Below are 21,366 nucleotides of genomic sequence, written 5' to 3' on the forward strand. Positions count from 1 at the left end.
TTTCAGCAGGACAGTAACCTAAAACACAGATCTATACTGGAGTGGCTTACCAAGATGACACTCAACGGCCTAGTTACAGGTTTGACTTAAATCAGCTTGAAAATCTATCAGAGCTTGAAGCATTGAAAAAGAATAATGAGCAAATATTGTACAATCCAAGTGTGCAAAGGCTTACCCCCAAAAAACTGTTCTAATCGTGGCCAAGAAATGCATCTACAAAGTAATGAGGAGTGAGATATTTGCCAACATTTCTAAAAACATGTTGTTTTCACATTGTCATTATGGGGTATAGTGTGTAGACTGGTGAGAGAAAAAAATATTTTAAAACATTTTGTATTCAGGCTTTAACACAACAAAATGTAGAATAAGTGAAGGGGTATACATAATTTTTGAAGTCACAGCATATGTATAGCAGAAGCCTGGTCATGGGCTAGTTAAGCTATACAACTAATTAACACTATTATACCATGGCATTGTTGAATACTCATTTCTGATTGGTTTGACAGGCATTCTAGAGTGTGCATTATTTCCCTTTATAAACTGGGTGGGTCGAGCCCTGAATGCTGATTGGCTGACAGCCATGGTACATCAGATCATATACCACAGGTATGACAAAACATTTATTTTTACTTCTCTAATTACATTGGTGACCAGTTTATAATAGCAATAAGGCACCTCGAGGGTTTGTGGTATAATGACCAATATACCATGGCTAAGGGCTGTGTCCAGGAACTCAGTGTTGCGTCGTGCACAAGAACAGCTCTTAACCGTGGTATATTGGCCATATACAACACCTCCTTGAGCCTTATTGCTTAAATAACACACAGAATATTTGCATGGTAGAATTCAATGGCTATAGTTCATACTTATATGTTCTATGTTTGAGTGGCTTTTGAAAGCAAAAATCGAATTGAAAATATTATTGGTATTGTTGAATTTGATTTTCATAATACCAAGCTAGAACTGATGGTTTGGTTAGCTATACTAACAAGTTGTTTTGTTTGGTTACCATGGCAACTACGGTAGCTATCTAGTAATAATAGACATATAAAATCTTCAGGCTAAGGTAAAATCTAGACCTCTTTCACCACAGCTGCCAAACTAACCCTGATTCAGATGAACATGCTAGATTATGGATATGTAATTTATAGATCGACCAGCTGTTCGCTAAGGGTGCTCTCGAGCGGCTCGATGGTCTTTACTATTCGGCCATCAGATTTGCCACCAATGCACTGGTAATCTCTGTATACCCGTTGCAAGACCCACAGGTTGATGCTTATTTATAAAAACCCTTTGAGGCCCCCCCATCTGAGATACCTACTGCAGCCCTCATCCTCCACATACAACACCCGTCCTGCCAGTCACATTCTGTTAAAGGTCCCCAAAGCACACACATCCCTGGGTCGCTGCAGCTGCAACAAACACTCAAACTGGACCTCAAACTAGCCTCTTCTTCTTGTTTTTAGCTGAGAGCAGTGGCACCCAGATTGGTCGTCTGTTGCAACAGCCGATCCGTGACAAGGATCGACCAGTTGTTCGTTCCGAGATGCCGTTTTGCATAACACTGTTGTACTGCGCAGTTATTTGTCTAGTTATGGCCTGCCTGTTAGCTCGCACGATTCTTGCCATTCTCCTTCAAGTCTTTCTCATCAACAAGACACTGTCGTGCGTGAAAAGCCCAGGAGGGTGGCCGTTTCTGAGATACTGAATCTGGCGAGCCTGGCACTCATCATCGTAACACGCTCAAAGTAGCATAAGTCACAGGTTCTAAACATTCTCGGTTCTTCCCATTCTAAACAGTCAATCAAACAGTAACTGAATGCTTTGATTCCTGATTTATACAGCAAGCCACGGCCACGTGACTCACTGTCTGTTGGCGCAATCCATTTTCGTGAATGTATTTATTTATTTATTATTTATTTCACCGTTATTTAACCAGGTAGGCTAGTTGAGAACAAGTTCTCATTTGCAACTGCGACCTGGCCAAGATAAAGCGTAGCAATCCAACAAATACAACAACACAGAGTTACACATGGAATAAATAAAACATACAGTCAATAATACAGTAGAACCAAATGAAAACAAAAAGTATATATACAGTGAGTGCAAATGAGGTAAGTTAAGGAAATAAATAGGCCATGGTGGCGAAAGTAATTACAATATAGAATGGTAGATCGGCAGAAGATGAATGTGCAGGTAGAGATACTGGGGTGCAAAGGAGCTAAATAAATAAATAAATACCAGTATGGGGATGAGGTAGGTAGATAGATGGGCTGTTTACAGATGGGCTATGTACAGGTGCAGTGATCTGTAAACTGCTCTGACAGCTGGTGCTTAAAGCTAGTGAGGGAGACGTGAGTCTCCAGCTTTAGAGATTTTTGCAATTCGTTCTAGTTATGGGCAGCAGAGAACTGGAAGGAAAGACGACCAAAGGAGGAATTGGCTTTGGGGGTGACCAGTGAAATATACCTGCTGGAGCGCGTGCTACGAGTGGGTGCTGCTATGGTGACCAGTGAGCTGAGATAAGGCGGGGCTTTACCGAGTAGAGATTGGGGAATGGGGTGGTGTACCTAATAAACTGTCCGGTGAGTGTATTTGTTATATGTGAGTACCATTCATTTAACTAATACACTATGGCATTCATGAAGAACCATAATTGATGGCGTGTGAGGTAATTCACTAAGTGCACACTCTTAGTCAGTGTTCGTTAGGAGTACGAATTACAATTATGAGCCCAGCTGCTGTGCATTCATGGTTGTGGTTGTGCAAATACTTTCTTCTTCATTGAGATGTATGCAACACCTGGTCTAGAATGCAAGGTCAACACTGTGGGGTCGATTCCAGGCTGCTCATTTGCAAACCCTATAATGAGATATGTGTCAATCCAAAGATGTGATGTATACACATCTGGCATACTGTATGGAGAGGTTTTGACAGCCATATTATAAACAACACAGGTGCAATTGAAAACGACAACCCTTACAGAAAAGCAATATTATATTACATGAGTGAAATAAGTGTAAACGAGATTGCATACATATGGTACCAGTCAAAAGTTTCGACACACCTACTTATCCACGGGTTTCTTTATTTGTTTAAACTATTTTCTACATTGTAGAAAACGTGTTACCTGAATTAATGGCACCTGTTTGAACTTGTTATCAGTATAAAAGACACCTGTCCACAACCTCAAACAGTCACACTCCAAACTCCACTATGGCCAAGACCAAAGAGCCGTCAAAGGACACCAGAAACAAAATTGTAGACCTGCACCAGGCTGGAAAGACTGAATCTGCAATAGGTAAGCAGCTTGGTTTGAAGAAATCAACTGTGGGAGCAATTATTAGGAAATGGAAGACATACAAGACCACTGATAATCTCCCTCGATCTGGGGCTCCACGCAAGATCTCACCCTGTGGGGTCAAAATGATCACAAGAACGGTGAGCAAAAATCCCAGAACATCACGGGGGGACCTAGTGAATGACCTGCAGAGAGCTGGGACCAAAGTAACAAAGTCTACCGTCAGTAACACACTACGCCGCCAAGGACTCAAACGTGTCCCCCTGCTAAAGCCAGTACATGTCCAGGCCCGTCTGAAGTTTGCTCGAGAGCATTTCGATGATCCAGAAGAAGATTGGGAGAATGTCATATGGTCAGATGAAACCAAAATATAACTTTTTGGTAAAAACTCAACTCGTCGTGTTTGAAGGACAAAGAATGCTGAGTTGCATCCAAAGAACACCATACCTACTGTGAAGCATGGGGGTGGAAACATCATGCTTTGGGGCTGTTTTTCTGCAAAGGGACCAGGACGACTGATCCATGTAAAGGAAAGAATGAATGGGGCCATGTATCGTGAGATTTTGAGTGAAAACCTCCTTCCATCAGCAAGGGCATTGAAGATGAAACGTGGCTGGGTCTTTTAGCATGACAATGAGACCAAACACACCGCCCGGGCAACGAAGGAGTAGCTTCGTAAGAAGCATTTCAAGGTCCTGGAGTGGCCTAGCCAGTCTCCAGATCTCAACCCCATAGAAAATCTTTGGAGGGAGTTGAAAGTCCATGTTGCCCAGCAACAGCCCCAAAACATCACTGCTCTAGAGGATATCTGCATGGAGGAATGGGCCAAAATACCAGCAACAGTGTGTGAAAACCTTGTGAAGACTTACAGAAAACGTTTGACCTCTGTCATTGCCAACAAAGGGTATATAACAAAGTATTGAGATAAACTTTTGTTATTGACCAAATACTTATTTTCCACCATAATTTGCAAATAAATTAATTAAAAATCCTACAATGTGATTTTCTGGATTTTTTTCCCTCATTTTGTCTGTTGTTGACAAACTTCCGGCGCCGACAGAGATGGCCGCCTCGCTTCACGTTCCTAGGAAACTATTCAGTTTTTTGTTTTTTTACGTGTTATTTCTTACATTAGTACCCCAGGTCATCTTAGGTTTCATTACATACAGTCGAGAAGAACTACTGAATATAAGATCAGGGTCAACTGACCATCAGTACGACCAAGGATATGTTTTCCGCGACGCGGATCCTGTGTTCTGCCTTACAAACAGGACAACGGAATGGATCGCATGCAGTGACCCAAGAAAACGACTCCGAAAAAGAGGGAAACGAGGCGGTATTCTGGTCAGACTCCGAAAAAGGGCACATCGCGCACCACTCCCCAGCATTCTTCTTGCCAATGTCCAGTCTCTTGACAACAAGGTTGACGAAATGTAACGTCCTCTGCTTCACCGAAACATGGCTCACTGGAGAGACGCTATCCGATGCGGTGCAGCCAACGGGTTTCTCCACGCATCGCGCCGACTGAAACAAACATCTTTCTGGTAAGAAGAGTGGCGGGGGCGTATGCCTCATGACTAACGAGACATGGTGTGATGAAGGAAACATACAGGAACTCAAATCCTTCTGTTCACCTGATTTAGAATTCCTCACAATCAAATGTAGACCGCATTATCTTCCAAGAGAATTCTCTTCGATTATAATCACAGCCGTATATATCCCCCCCCAAGCAGACACATCGATGGCTCTGAACAAACTTTATTTAACTCTTTGTAAACTGGAAACCATTTATCCGGAGGCTGCATTCATTGTAGCTGGGGATTTTAACAAAGCTAATCTGAAAACAAGACTCCCTAAATTTTATCAGCATATCGATTGCGCAACCAGGGGTGGTAAAACCTTGGATCATTGTTACTCTAACTTCCGCGACGCATATAAGGCCCTGCCCCGCCCCCTTTCGGAAAAGCTGACCACAACTCCATTTTGCTGATCCCTGCCTACAGGCAGAAACTAAAACAAGAGGCTCCCACGCTGAGGTCTGTCCAACGCTGGTCCGACCAAGCTGACTCCACACTCCAAGACTGCTTCCATCACGTGGACTGGGACATGTTTCGTATTGCGTCAGATAAAAATATTGACGAATACGCTGATTCGGTGTGCGAGTTCATTAGAACGTGCGTCGAAGATATCGTTCCCATAGCAACGATAAAAACATTCCCTAACCAGAAACCGTGGATTGATGGCAGCATTCGCGTGAAACTGAAAGCGCGAACCACTGCTTTTAATCAGGGCAAGGTGTCTGGTAACATGTCCGAATATAAACAATGCAGCTATTCCCTCCGCAAGGCTATTAAACAAGCTAAGCGTCAGTACAGAGACAAAGTAGAATCTCAATTCAATGGCTCAGACACAAGAGGCATGTGGCAGGGTCTACAGTCAATCACGGACTACAAGAAGAAACCCAGCCCAGTCACGGACCAGGATGTCTTGCTCCCAGGCAGACTAAATAACTTTTTTGCCCGCTTTGAGGACAATACAGTGCCACTGACAAGGCCTGCAACGAAAACATGCGGTCTCTCCTTCACTGCAGCCGAGGTGAGTAAGACATTTAAACGTGTTAACCCTCGCAAGGCTGCAGGCCCAGACGGCATCCCCAGCCGCGCCCTCAGAGCATGCGCAGACCAGCTGGCCGGTGTGTTTACGGACATATTCAATCAATCCCTATACCAGTCTGCTGTTCCCACATGCTTCAAGAGGGCCACCATTGTTCCTGTTCCCAAGAAAGCTAAGGTAACTGAGCTAAACGACTACCGCCCCGTGGCACTCACTTCCGTCATCAAGTGCTTTGAGAGACTAGTCAAGGACCATATCACCTCCACCCTACCTGACACCCTAGACCCACTCCAATTTGCTTACCGCCCAAATAGGTCCACAGACGATGCAATCTCAACCACACTGCACACTGCCCTAACCCACCTGGACAAGAGGAATACCTATGTGAGAATGCTGTTCATCGACTACAGCTCGGCATTCAACACCATAGTACCCTCAAAGCTCGTCATCAAGCTCGAGACCCTGGGTCTCGACCCCGCCCTGTGCAACTGGGTACTGGACTTCCTGACGGGCCGCCCCCAGGTGGTGAGAGTAGGCAACAACATCTCCTCCCCGCTGATCCTCAACACGGGGGCCCCACAAGGGTGCGTTCTGAGCCCTCTCCTGTACTCCCTGTTTACCCACGACTGCGTGGCCACGCACACCTCCAACTCAATCATCAAGTTTGCGGACGACACAACAGTGGTAGGCTTGATTACCAACAACGACGAGACGGCCTACAGGGAGGAGGTGAGGGCCCTCGGAGTGTGGTGTCAGGAAAATAACCTCACACTCAACGTCAACAAAACTAAGGAGATGATTGTGGACTTCAGGAAACAGCAGAGGGAACACCCCTATCCACATCGATGGAACAGTAGTGGAGAGGGTAGCAAGTTATAAGTTCCTCGGCATACACATCACAGACAAACTGAATTGGTCCACTCACACTGACAGCGTCGTGAAGAAGGCGCAGCAGCGCCTCTTCAACCTCAGGAGGCTGAAGAAATTCGGCTTGTCACCAAAAGCAATCACAAACTTCTACAGATGCACAATCGAGAGCATCCTGGCGGGCTGTATCACCGCCTGGTACGGCAACTGCTCCGCCCTCAACCGTAAGGCTCTCCAGAGGGTAGTGAGGTCTGCACAACGCATCACCGGGGCAAACTACCTGCCCTCCAGGACACCTACACCACCCGATGTTACAGGAAGGCCATAAAGATCATCAAGGACATCAACCACCCAAACCACTGCCTGTTCACCCCGCTATCATCCAGAAGGCGAGGTCAGTACAGGTGCATCAAAGCTGGGACCGAGAGACTGAATAACAGCTTCTATCTCAAGGCCATCAGACTGTTAAACAGCCACCACTAACATTGAGTGGCTGCTGCCAACACACTGTCATTGACACTGACCCAACTCCAGCCACTTTAATAATGGGATTGATGGGAAATGATGTAAATATATCACTAGCCACTTTAAACAATGCTACCTTATATAATGTTACTTACCCTACATTATTAATCTCATATGCATACGTATATACTGTACTCTACATCATCGACTGCATCCTTATGTAATACATGTATCACTAGCCACTTTAACTATGCCACTTTGTTTACTTTGTCTACATACTCATCTCATATGTATATACTGTACTCGATACCATCTACTGTATGCTGCTCTGTACCATCACTCATTCATATATCCTTATGTACATATTCTTTATCCCCTTACACTGTGTATAAGACAGTAGTTTTGGAATTGTTAGTTAGATTACTTGTTGGTTATCACTGCATTGTCGGAACTAGAAGCACAAGCATTTCGCTACACTCGCATTAACATCTGCTAACCATGTGTATGTGACAAATACAATTAGATTTGATTTGATTTGTAGTTGAAGTGTACCTATGATGAAAATTACAGGCCTCTCTCATCTTTTTAAGTGGGAGAACTTGCACAATTGGTGGCTGACTAAATACTTGTTTGCCCCACTGTATACCCTTTGTTGGCAATGACAGAGGTCAAAGGTTTTCACTCACTGTTGCTGGTATAATGCTCACTGCTCATGAGCCAAAGTTATGTTGATGCACGCAACTACTGACATACTATCGGTTCTTACCAGCACAAGTCAGCCCAACAAAAGCATGGTGAAGTGCCAAGTGCCAGATACAAATCAAATCAAACTTTATTTGTCACATGCGCAAAATACAACAAGTGTAGACCTTACATACAATGCTTAGTTACAAGCCCTTAACCAACAATGCCGTTCAAGAAAAGTTAAGAAAATATTTAAAGTACAAAATAATAAAAAGTAACACAATAAAACAACAATAATGAGGTTATATACAGGGGGTACAAGTACCAACTCAATGTGCGGGGGTACAGGTTTGTTGAGGAAATTTGTTTATGAAGGTAGGTGTGAAGTGACTATGCATAGATAATAAACAGCGATAATAAACAGCACCGGTACCACTTGCCGTGCGATAGCAGAGAAGACAGTCTATGACTTGGGTGACTGGAGTCTCTGACAATTTTAAGAGCTCTGGGTAATTAATATGCATTGCACTCTGCACCAGTGTCCATACCCCCCCAATTGAGTTGCCATCGTACAGTGCGCCCCACCCTCAACGGGACGTGTCTGTCGTGATCACCTTGTGGATACAACTCAGCCCCTGGGAGCCCCCTTAAAATAGCAGAGGGTCCCACCAATGGGCCATGGCCCGTGGGCCTGACAGGGACACCCGAAGCGACCAGCTTAGGCTGCGAGATGCACCCAGGGGTGCAGCTGGGTCGTATCAACAATAGCCCCACCATAACAGCTTCCATCATAGAAGCCATCCTCCCCAGTTGGCATAGGCATTGTTGAAAACACACTCTGTGACCCAGACGGAACTTGGAAGCAGAGCCGGAACCCGGACATACCCCATGGGGATAGAAACGTGTGATACGCGAGTGAGTCTAGCTCGAGGTCCAGAAATGGAATGCACTGAGATGGAGTCAGACAGCTCTTTTTCTGGTATCTTATGAAGCCTAGAGACTGAATACAGGATAGTGGCATGGATGTGTGTAACACTGCTTGCCCCCTCAACTCGGCCGCCACAAGCCAATCGGCTGTAATAGCCGCCTGCTCGTGAGCATTCTGAATTAGTAAGCCCAGCTAAGTTAATCCCTACCATTGTGTCGCTAAGATGTCATAATGCCTTAGTAAATGTACATTATACCAGGGGCGTTGGTAGACAATGTAAGTAACCTAATTGGTGTCCCTCTAACTGCCCTGAATGCATCTGCTGATCCTACAGCTATTGTATACAGCAATCATGTGCCTATGAACCAGATATATGCTGTTAGCACTGAGGCGGTGTGCCCTTGTAGGGAGTCCACTGTGTGCAGCTCACCCTGCACTAACATAAATAACATTAATCAAATCAAATTTTATTTGTCACATACACATGGTTAGCAGATGTTAATGCGAGTGTAGCGAAATGCTTGTGCTTCTAGTTCCGACAATGCAGTAATAACCAACAAGTAATCTAACTAACAATTCCTAAACTACTGTCTTATACACAGTGTAAGGGGATAAAGAATATGTACATAAGGATATATGAATGAGTGATGGTACAGAGCAGCATACAGTAGATGGTATCGAGTACAGTATATACATATGAGATGAGTATGTAGACAAAGTAAACAAAGTGGCATAGTTAAAGTGGCTAGTGATACATGTATTACATAAGGATGCAGTCGATGATATAGAGTACAGTATATACGTATTCATATGAGATTAATAATGTAGGGTAAGTAACATTATATAAGGTAGCATTGTTTAAAGTGGCTAGTGATATATTTACATCATTCCCATCAATTCCCATAATTAAAGTGGCTGGAGTTGAGTCAGTGTCAATGACAGTGTGTTGGCAGCGGCCACTCAATGTTAGTGGTGGCTGTTTAACAGTCTGATGGCCTTGAGATAGAAGCTGTTTTTCAGTCTCTCGGTCCCAGCTTTGATGCACCTGTACTGACCTCGCCTTCTGGAGAATATCTACTGCTGCTAAGCTTCCCAGTAAAGCAATGAAAACAACCAAGCATCCCAGAAAAGTGCTCAAAATAGCCCATGTTAACATATGTAGGTTAAGAAACAAGGTTCATTAAATAAGTAACTTGCTAGTAACAGATGACATTCATATTCTGACTATCTCTGAAACTCACTAAGATAATACCTTTGATGATACAGTGGTAGAAATACAAAGTTAACAGAAAAGACAGAAATGCCAATGGTGGAGTTGTTGCTGTTTATATTCAGAACCACATTCATGTAAGGATCTCATGTTAAATAGTGTTGAAGTAATATGGCTACAGGTTCATCTGCCTCACCTAAAGCCCGTTTTTGCTGAAAGCTGCTATAGACTACCAAGTGCTAACAGTCAGTATTAAATGCTTGATAATGTATGTGATATCAACAGAGTAGTATATTTTCTGGGTGATTTAAATATTGACTAGCTTTCATCAAGATGCCCACTAAAGAAAAAGTTTCAAACTGTAACCAGTTTCTGCAACCTGGTTCAGGTTATCAGTCAACCTACCAGGGAACTTACAAACAGCACAGGGAAGTATTGATCACATTTTTACTAATGCTGCAAAAATTAGCTTGAAAGCAGTATTCCGATCCATCGGATGTAGTGATCACAATATAGTAGCCATATCTAGGAAAACCAAAGTTCCAAAGGCTAGACCTAATATAGTGTAGAAGAGGTCATACAATACATTTTGTAGTGATTCCTAGGTTGCTGATGTAAAGAATATTTGTTGGTCCGTAGTGTGTAATGAGGAGCAAACAGACACTGCACTTGACACATTTTTTAAATTACTCATCCCAGTTACTAATAACCTGTGTCCATTAAGAAAATTACTGTAAAAACTGTTCAATCCCTGTGGATTGATGAGGAATTGAAAAAAAGTATGGTTGAGAGGGATGAGGCAAAAGGAATGGCAAATAAGTCTGGCTGCACAACTGATTGGCAAACATACTGCAAATTGAGAAATCATGTGACTATTCGAAACTAAGATAAATAACATAAAGAATGATAGTAAAAAGCTTTGCAGCGCCCTAAATGACATTTTGGGAAAAAAGGCAAACTCAGCCCCATCATTCATTGAATCAGATGGCTCATTTATCACAAAACCGACTGATATTGCCAACTACTTGAAGGATTTTTTCATTGGCAAGATTAGCAAATTTAGGCTTGACATACCAGCAACAAACACTGACACTACACATCCAAGTATATCTGACCAAATAATGAAAGACAAGCATTGTAATTTTGAATTCCATAAAGTGAGTGTGGCAGAGGTGAAAAAATGATTGTTGTCTATCAACAATGACAAGCTACCGGGGTCTGACAACTTAGTTGAAAAATTACTGAGGATAATAGCAGATGATATTACAACTCCTATTTGCAATAGCTTCAATTTAAGCTTACTAGAAGTGTGTGACCTCAGGCCTGTAGGGAAGCAAAAGTAATTCCGCTACCTAAGAATAGTAAAGCCTCCTTTACTGGCTCAAATAACCAACCAATTAGCCTGTTACCAACCCTTAGGAAAGTTTTGGGGAAAAATTGTGTTTGACCAGATACAATGCTATTTTACAGTAAACAAATTGATAACAGACTTTCAGCACGCTTATAGGGAAGGTCATTCAACAAGCACAGCACTTACACAAATGACTGATGATTGGCTGAGATAAATTGATGATAAATAGATTGTGGGGGCTGTTTTGTTAGACTTCTGTGCAGATTTTGACATTATTGATCATAGTCTGCTGCTGGAAAACGTATGTGTAATGGCTTTACACCACCTGCTATATTGTGAATAAAGAGTTACCTGTCTAACAGAACACAGATGGTGTTCTTTAATGGAAGCCTCTCCAACATAATCCAGGTAGAATCAGGAATTCCCCAGGGCAGCTGTCTAGGCCAGTGAGCCAGTGAGTAAAGCCAGTGTGTCTATGTATGCAGATGACTTAACACTATACACGTCAGCTACTACAGTGACTGAAATGACTGCAACACTTAAAGAGGTGTAGTTTGTTTCAGAATGGGTTGCAAGGAATAAGTTAGTCCTAAATTATTTATTTTTTTAAAAACATTGTATTTGGGACAAATCATTTAATTAAACCTCAACTAAATCTTTAAAATATTTAATGTGGAAATTGAGCAAGTTCAGGTGAATAAACTGATTGGAGTAACCCTGGATTTTAAACTATCAAGGTCAAAACATGTTGATTCACCAATAGCTAAGATGGGGAGAAATTTTTCCATAATAAAGTGTTGCTCTATCTTCTTAACAGCACTATCAACAAGGCAGGTCCTCCAGGCCCTAGTTATGTCACACCTGGGACTACTGTTCAGTCATGTGGTCAGGTGCCACAAAGAGGGACTTAGGAAAATTGCAATTGGCTCAGAACAGGGCAGCACGGCTGGCCCTTGGAGTAACAAGTAACTGACTCTGGCGTTGCAAGTACACAAAACCCTGGCATTGCAAGCACAAACACACCACACACACACGCACACACACACACACAATTAAATTGGCCCAGATAGCAGATAACATGTGGCCTACTGTAAGCTGTGTGTGACTGGAACACAATGGATGCACAAAATAGAATGCCACCAGGGAGAAATTGCATTGACAATGGAAGCAATATCCACTAATAGCGTGTTACGCCCCCTCTATTTAATGAAGGGCATTTCAAAGTTAAAGCTCAATCTCATGAATAATAGATTTACAATGTAGTTTTATTCAATATCACCACTACATCAGTATAAGTTTCTATTTAGGTATTGAACTTGAATTTAATGTGGGTACATTTTCATGACAATACATTTATTCTGACATTATGTGCTCTTTGCAAAGAGTGTGTATTGTAGCAAATTCAGGGGGAGCCCCAACCGGGACTCGAACCTGGGTCCTGTGACTGTCAAGCCAAAACCCAACTGTTATGCCAAGAGATCAAAAACTCTTGACAGGGCTGCTAGGTGTTGGGTTAAGATCGCTACATGATACATTCCTTCGGGAGAGCGTGTCTGTCCCAATGCTTCTCTATATCATGTCCCTCTCACGTGTAGACGCCTCTCCAATGGCTGCCCTTGAGCCATCCCACTTCTGACACCAAATTTAGTGAATTCAGTGGGTAGCCCCAACTGGGACTCAAACCCAGGGACAGCGACTGTCAAGTCAAAACCTTAAACATTACGCCAAGAGCTTCGAACCCCTTGACGAGGTCGCTAGGTGCTGGTTTAATGTCTCTTCAGCAGGGATCATCAACTAGATCTAGCCGCGGGCCAATTTCTTTATTGAGCGGATGATCAGGGGCCGGAACAAAATTACAAATAATTTGCAGACTGCAAATTGACTGCAAGAAGAACAAACAGATATAATATTTGACTAAAACTAAAAGAAATGTCCTTGTTTTTGAAAGAAAAGCACATTTCTTGTCCATTAAAATAACATCAAACTGATCAGAAATACAGTGTAGACATGGTTAATGTTGTAAATGACTATTGTAGCTGAAAACGGCAGGTTTTTAAATTAAATATCTACGTAGGTGTACAGAGGCCCATTATCAGCAACCATCACTCCTGTGTTCCAATAGCACGTTGTGTTAGTTAATCCAAGTTTATCATTTTAAAAGACTAATTGATCATTAGAAAACCGTGTTGCAATTATGTTAGCAAAGCTGAAAACTTTTTTCCGTTGTTGTGCTAATTAAAACTTGTTAGGGAAGTCAGCGGAAATCAGCGGAAATTTCAAGTGCGCCACGTATAGTTTTTGATAAAACTCAAACTTTCATTAAAATACACATACAATGTACTGAATTAAAGCTACACTCGTTGTGAATCTAGCTACCGAGTCAGATTTGTAAAATGCTTTTCGGCGAAAGCATGAGAAGCTATTATCTGACACCATGCACCCAAAAGTACTGGAACTTCATCTAAAACGACAGATTTTGCGGTAGCCGGCGCTACCCAAAACGCAGAAATAAAATATAAAACATTCATTACCTTTGACGAGCTTCTTTCTTGGCACTCCTAGATGTCCCATAAACATAATTTTGGGTATTTTTTTCGATTAAATCGGTCCATATATAGCCTAGATATCGATCTATGAAGACTGTGTGATCAACGAAAAAAATAGTGTTTTATAACGTAACGTCCTTTTTTTAAATTAAAAAAGTTGACGATAAACTTTCACAAAACACTTCGAAATACTTTTGTAATGCAACTTTAGGTATTAGTAAACATTAATAAGCGATCAAATTGATCACGAGGCGATGTATATTCTATAACTGTACGTCTGGAAATAATGTCCGGGTAAATCTCAACCAAAATATCCGGTCGGAGACCTGAAGAAATGGGCTGTCTCTTCTTCGTTTGACCAAGAAACAAAGCCTATGCAAATGACAAGACTGTTGACATCGTGTTCGAAGCTGTAGGTATTGCAACCTCGGCCCCATTTAATGTGGGTCACTTTTAACAATTGGTTGAAGTGGCGCATGGATATATTTTTCAATTTTCAGTGATCAGATTTTCCTGCACTTTTCGATGAAACGCACGTTCTGTTATAGTCACAGCCGTGATTTAACCAGTTTTTAGAAACGTCTGAGTGTTTTCTATGTGTTTTCACACATACTAATCATATGCATATACTATAGTCCTGGCATGAGTAGCAGGGCGCTGAAATGTTGTGCGATTTTTAACAAAAAGCTCTGAGAACATTTTTCTGAGAAATGAAGGCTATTCCATGTGAGAAATTGCCAAGAAACTGAAGATCTCATACAACGTTGTGTACTACTCCCTTCACAGAACAGCGCAAACTGTCTCTAACCAGAATAGAAAGAGTGGGAGGCCCTGGTGCACAATTGAGAAAGAGGAGAAGTACATTAGAGTGTCTAGTTTGGGAAACAGAGGCCCTCACAAGTCCTCAACTGGCAGCTTCATTAAATAGTACCCACAAAACACCAGTCTCAACATCAACAGTGAAGAGCAGACTCCGGAATGCTGGCCTTCTAGTCGGAGTTCCTCTGTCCAGTGTCTGTGTTCCTTAGCCCCTCTTAATCTTGTATTTTTGGGGGCCAGTCTGAGATATGGCTTTGTCTTTGCAACTCTGCCTAGAAGGCTGATAATGGGCCTCTCAATGCCTTGTAGATATTCCATAAAATGTCAGCTGTTTCCAGCTACAATAGTTACTTACATCATTAACAATGTCTACACTGTATTTCTGATCAATTTTATGTTATTTTAAATTGACAAAAATCAAAAAATAAAGGAGATTTCTAAGTGACCCCAAACTGTTGAACGGTAGTGTATATATATATATATATATATATATATATATACTACCGTTCAACAGTTATATACAGTATATATATATAATACATATAAGTTTTGCTCAGAAAACCAAATTACACCACCAGTTGGGGAACAGTAGTGATGTCTAATCCTCATGTGTTGAGGTCTACTTGACACATACACATTATATAGCACACGGCGTACCCTCAACCTCAATGTTCAGAACCCAAATGTCTAAAATATATATTTGATATATTATTAATTTTGGGAGATCAATGTGATTTGTTACTGGTGGTTTCTTTACACAGACTGTTTCTTGTTTGTAAATAATAGGCCCAGTGTAATAGGCCTAGCTGTAATGAGGAACACATTTGTATACTAAGCTGGACTGCATACATCTAGGCCTGTGGTGTGAGGAATTCAATTAATTAAACACAACTTTCAGTTCGCCATTTGATCAAGCACATTCACAAAGATATCACATCATGATGTATGATCCCATTTTGTTTTACGACAGACTATTTTCTCTCCCAGTTATTGATTATTCAAGACATAACACCAATCACCGCACCAAGAGTCTACTCAGGGCACTCAAAGGACTTTACAGTGCGCGTAAAATCTGAAATGCTATACGTTCAATGACAGGTGGTGCCTAATAACGAATGATAGACCCTCTTGGGCATGATGGGAGCCAAGTGTACCAAATGTGTAGGCCTACGTGCAGAACATAGGTAGGCTTACTAGGCTAATTGGCTAATAACTGCAGCTACTCCATTCATTCAAAATAGAATATAAAACGCTTACCTCCAAATCTGTCCAAGCTGCAAGATGTGGATGACGGATTGCGCGGACCAGATAAAGACAGAACAGGACGCCGACCTTTGCTTATTAGTCCGGGTTGCCGTGCAGCTGTTACTGTTGCTTGTGGTGTTGCTCTTGCTAGCGGTGGATGCCTGTTTTTGAGGTGTGGACGGTTGAGCGCCCACGTCTCCATGTGAAGCAGAACCGGTCAGCAGCTTCCCGTCCATGTGGGATGAGCAGTTTGCCGCACCGGCGGCATTTGAGCTCTCCTCGGTGCTGAAATCGTGGACGAACCATCGGAAACTGAAGACTTGGACGGAGAACGACCCTAGCACCACAAAAAATAGTGTGAGTCCGAACCACCAGTACTCGCGACGGAGGTAATAGTCGACAGAAAGCCAAATATCGGTGCCTACATCGGCGAAATACACCGCCACTGCGGCGAGGATCCATAGACAGTCCCATATCGTGTATTTAGTTTGCTGCTCTCTGCCAAGGCGAAGACATGTCGATTTAGAACCACAGCACCGAGATTCCCCATTCACGAAGTCCCCATCCCCAATTCCCGAATCCGGCTGCGATCCTGGAACGAGTCCTTGTACTGAGCCCGAGTGGTCCGAATTCTGCAAAGGCGTGAAAGCTACATCGCTCTTTTTCATTTTCAATACCCCATCCGATTTAGCGGCCATTATCGTAGCTTTCTCTTTCTCCTCCTGCCAACACTGTATTTTCTCCTCCCGTTTTCTCGTCTCCCCCTCGGCTTCTATTTTCCAGGCGAAGATATACTGGGCTGGGCGACTTACTCTTCCGCCAGCTACAGCGCCGCCTGTTCATAACAAAGCAACACTGCCGCTCGGCAGCGGGTACGAACCATATGCTCTCCCATGGCACATACTTAAAACTATGACATCATTGCTTTGCAACTCTTTCACAATCGCTCCTTACCTCACTATTCTCACCAATAGCCACAATAGGACTACAGCATATTACAAATCACTCTGACAGGCCCGATTAATCCAAATAGGCAAAGAAATATATAAAATATTCTACCTTTTTACTGACCTGTTATGAAAATGTGCGGGGATAAAAATGTATTACAAAGGACTACAATAAAACGAATTTAGGCATATAGCCAATATGTCAGGTCGACTATACACTTGACCAACGATGCTCAAAATACAACAGCCTAATCTAGAGGGAATAGGGCTTCCGTGCTGTCACAATGAGATAATACAATAGCGATGAATAACTGGAGCAGTGACGCACCCAATAGCACATGTTGATTTGTGGTTAAGTAGTCAATTATTTCACTATTCATAGATGTAGGCTATTTATCCATGCTGGTTAAAGTGCATAAAACGGTTAATTCAGCACCATGGACAGCTCCCGCGTCAAACCTCCTTCATACTGTTCTGCTCATATAGAGTAGGTGACCAAGTCCCCTCGTTTATCACTAGAGGGACCCGAGACCATCATAAGGCAGGTTGACCCGGGTTAATTCGACAAAAGCAATGTCGCAAAAACAAAAAATAATTGCGACAGATGTAGGATAAACTTTCTAATGATCGACAAAAAATGTATCCATTTGACAGCGGTGGATTTTTTTTGTGTCGAACTTTTTTCTTTTAACTAAATGATGATGGAAACGTTGTTTTTCGAATAAATGATGATTGCTGAATCATTTTAAGGAGGCCTACGTGATGTCAGTGTGTAACTATGAAGCTCCACTACACATTTCATTATAAAATGCCTATTGCTTGCAAAATAATTTTTTGCATAAGTATAAAAAATTATATTTATTTGTAGGACAAGGATTGTCCTGACTTTCAAGAATATCTGAATAGCTTCATCTTGCTTTTCTGGTTGGCTGGCAAGTTTCACCATCCAATTGTTTCAGATCTACAGTAGTGCAAGTTTCAGCATGGCACTGACTGTGGCGAAACGTTGGCACATGACAATTATTAGAATATGGCAAATATTACCAAAGTCTTGTATTATATCCATTCTGGCTTTTGCAGGCTACCTGAGACATGAAACAGATAGGTGGGAGCAGTGGGGACCTGTCCTTCAGGGCAGATGGGGCAGAGCCTGCATTTTATTTAGGCATTCATGTGTGTCACATATCAGTATGCAAACAATGTAAAATAATAGAGTTAATAAAGCCCTATACAAACATGGTCTCTTTGAAAATACAGAGCGTAGGGGTTTTGTAATGTTCTCTAGTTGCGCCATGATTGGCTCACTGTTCTGTCACTCATGGGGACACTACGTCACCACAAAATCTACAGGGAGAGCTCAAATTCTTGCCCCTTGGATGCTGCCATAGAGTTTCATTAGAAGTGCCCATTCAAGAAGGCTCCATGTCATTGGCCACAGATAAAATGGCAAATCACATTATATCTACCATAGCTTTGATTGGACATGTTAACATCATACTTTCAAGATCTTAGCTAGCAGTCATCATCATGAATCAAGTCGACAATCTACTGGCAAATCCTTTTCAATCCTTGTCATATGAAGAGAAATTATAGATAAAACGTATCAGTGCTCATTGGCCATTGGACATAAACATTACACAACAAGTTGAAAATCGCAAATTCAGCAATGAGTGGTTTGAAAGGAATCAGTGGCTAACTACAAGCAATCACTAGACTGCTATTCAGTGGAGTGGCTATGTGGTCCCACGTCTGGGATTAAGGATCTCTTTTCCAAGTTTAAAATTATAAACATTCAACATTGACTATGCTCTCAATGAAGAATGATTTGTGCCGTGCTCAAAACAACTGGAAACTCGGAACTGGGAAATCTTTCAGTGAGTTCAAGACAACTGGGAACTCTGGAAAAAACGAGCTCACACTGGGAAAATATGTTTTGAATGGTCATCGAACTCAGAATTGTAAATTGGGAACTCTGGCCTCTTTCTAGAGCTACAACCTGAAGATCACTGATGTCATCATGATTCAAACTTGTTTTTTTCAGAGTTCGCAGTTGTCTTGAAAGCACCATAAATCCAGAGAATGCCAGACTTTGATGATAAAATATGCCCTCAAAAGGACCGCCACACCACCTTCCCGTTCAAGAGAGCACAGCACAAGGTGATTCCAAAAATGTTGTGTATGCTGCTGCATAAATTATGTAATATGCCAGGGAGATATGTATACTGTAGCTAAGAATGTAATAGTAAGTATATGTTGTGTAGTAAGCTGTTAGTAGCCCATGTGCCTCGCCCAATAATTTGGTCTATTTTCCACTCTTCATTTTGCCTACTGTTCTGAGTGGATGGTGCACATGTAGCCTATAACCTGTTTTAGAGAAATGTAATCATTGAATATTGTAAGAGCTTTCATTGTCTGCTTATATGCCCCCTTTATTGATCCTATGACTCTGACTTGGTGTACAGGGAGAACACTGTAAGAATGCCCCATGTTCTGAATTCTGTCACTGTACATTTCAAAAGTGCTGAACAAATAACTATATTGACTACATCCGTCCTAGCTCACTCATTATTGTCTTAATCGAAATTACGGATTGCTTCTTACCCGCTTGTCATCTCCTTATGCCATAGTTTGTATATGTCAATTGTCAGTAGAAACCACATTTTTTAAGCAAGTCAGCCATATCAGCAATGTATTTTTACAAGGCAGTAAATGAGGCTGAATGAACTGTTTCTCTGCCAGACAAGGCTCTGCTGATAGCCAGGTGTAGCAGTGGTAAGGTGTTGGGACTGCTGTTGGGACTGTCCTTTATGTAGGCCCTTACAGTTGGCGTGCACCATTTGTCACCATTATAGTGCAATTCATGTAATTGTTTAATGTTGTGGCTTAGCTGGCATGCATCCCACATATTTTTTATTTTGCCACACCAAGATTTACATGCTAACATCGCCACTTGGTGGGAGGCATAGGGTACAATTTACTAATGAGCAATTTGGCTAAATGGGTAATGGAAACAATTCATCCACCTCAACCACTTCAACATTTGTAAAGTTTACAGACAAATGTTCTGTTTCCATCAGGCCTATCCTGATTTTTCTTTTATCTGACATGTACTTTACTCACAAAAAGGTTGTATGGAAACCTGATTAATAACCAGGCACATTTGCTATTTAACACAACAGTTTTTGTGAAAATATGATGGAAAAACTTTGAACATTTGATTTTGATTTGGTACATGAAATCTTAAGCGAAAAAGTAAATTTTGTGTGCCATAAGTCATCATGCACAGATTTTTATCCGCACAAGTTCATTTGGTGGAAACACAACACTGGTGGGAAAAGCTGTGGTGTGAAAGAAATGTGTGAATACTGAAATGTGTGTGTGTGTACAGAACGTTTCTTAGAGCATCCAGATATAAATATGGACCCAATCATAGAGGAAAATTAATCCATGACCCATGACTGATTGAGAGGCAGGTGAGACTACAGAGGTGTGAGAATACAGAGATGAGGAAAAAGAGGACAACTCTATACTTCTCTATTCCTAAACTCTGCAACATATCCATCATTGCTTACATAGTGGCACTGTGGCACCTAGAGGCCCTGCCTGACAACCTTATCTGCCCGGGAGGGAGGCTCTGCGACTCGTGTTAAAGCTTCAAAGATGACAACATCTGTCATCATTAGCGGTGCAGGGGATGTAAATACCTTGGCTTGACTCGCACTGCCAGCGTTTGGCAGATCCCATTTCAAGCCCCACCAACGGAAGATGGGTGTCACACCTCTTCTTCCGCCATTGGCCAGTGATGTGTATGCTGCTGTGCCTGTGGCCATCTCTCTCGCTCGCTCTCGGACTGCCACAGCCCCACCACCTATGGGCAACTAGGCCAGAGTGATGGTGCTGTCAGTTGGTGCTGTGGCCTCTCCGAGGCACCTGTCACATCATAAACAACACACTGTGGAGGAATGGCTCATTCTGTAGAACCAACTAGAAATGGACAGTCCTAAAGGCAGTTTGAGGAAATGTTGTTCCATCTTTAGCTCAGTGGGCTGGTCTGAATTGTGCAAAATGATCAATATTAGGATAACAAGGGTCTCAAGAAAAAAAAGGCTTTTGTGGGGCCCTCGGGGCCGATTTCTGGTCCCAGTCCATCCCTGATACCAACACTGCTGTAGTGGAGAACCTGGAGAATTGATTAATTCTCATTAGATGGCACTCATTAAAGAGCAGGGCTGCTGTGAGCTGTTTAAGTAATGCCTGGTTGAAATAAAGGGCCACCTCACAGCACCAGGCACAGCTCCAACCTTTCCCGCTCACCTCTTGATTTAAAGTAACAGCATAGGTACATTTTTCATAACTGCCATGAAGTCTCACACATAGTCATGTTCATCAT

At 42.2% G+C, this 21,366-nt stretch overlaps 1 protein-coding gene across 1 annotated transcript in view; it reads right to left on the bottom strand.

Moving 5' to 3' along the window:
- Nucleotides 1–17,038, bottom strand: part of LOC118394672 (XK-related protein 4-like) — a 93,515-nt gene extending 76,477 nt beyond the window's left edge. Inside the window, exon 1 of the mRNA XM_035788115.2 lies at nucleotides 16,042–17,038. Coding sequence (XP_035644008.1) covers nucleotides 16,042–16,727 — 686 coding nt within the window. The 5' untranslated portion in view covers nucleotides 16,728–17,038. The remainder of the gene's footprint in view (nucleotides 1–16,041) is intronic.
- Nucleotides 17,039–21,366: the final 4,328 nt, after the last annotated feature.

This window comes from Oncorhynchus keta, chromosome 15, assembly GCF_023373465.1.
Source record: "Oncorhynchus keta strain PuntledgeMale-10-30-2019 chromosome 15, Oket_V2, whole genome shotgun sequence".
Lineage (NCBI taxonomy): Eukaryota > Metazoa > Chordata > Actinopteri > Salmoniformes > Salmonidae > Oncorhynchus > Oncorhynchus keta.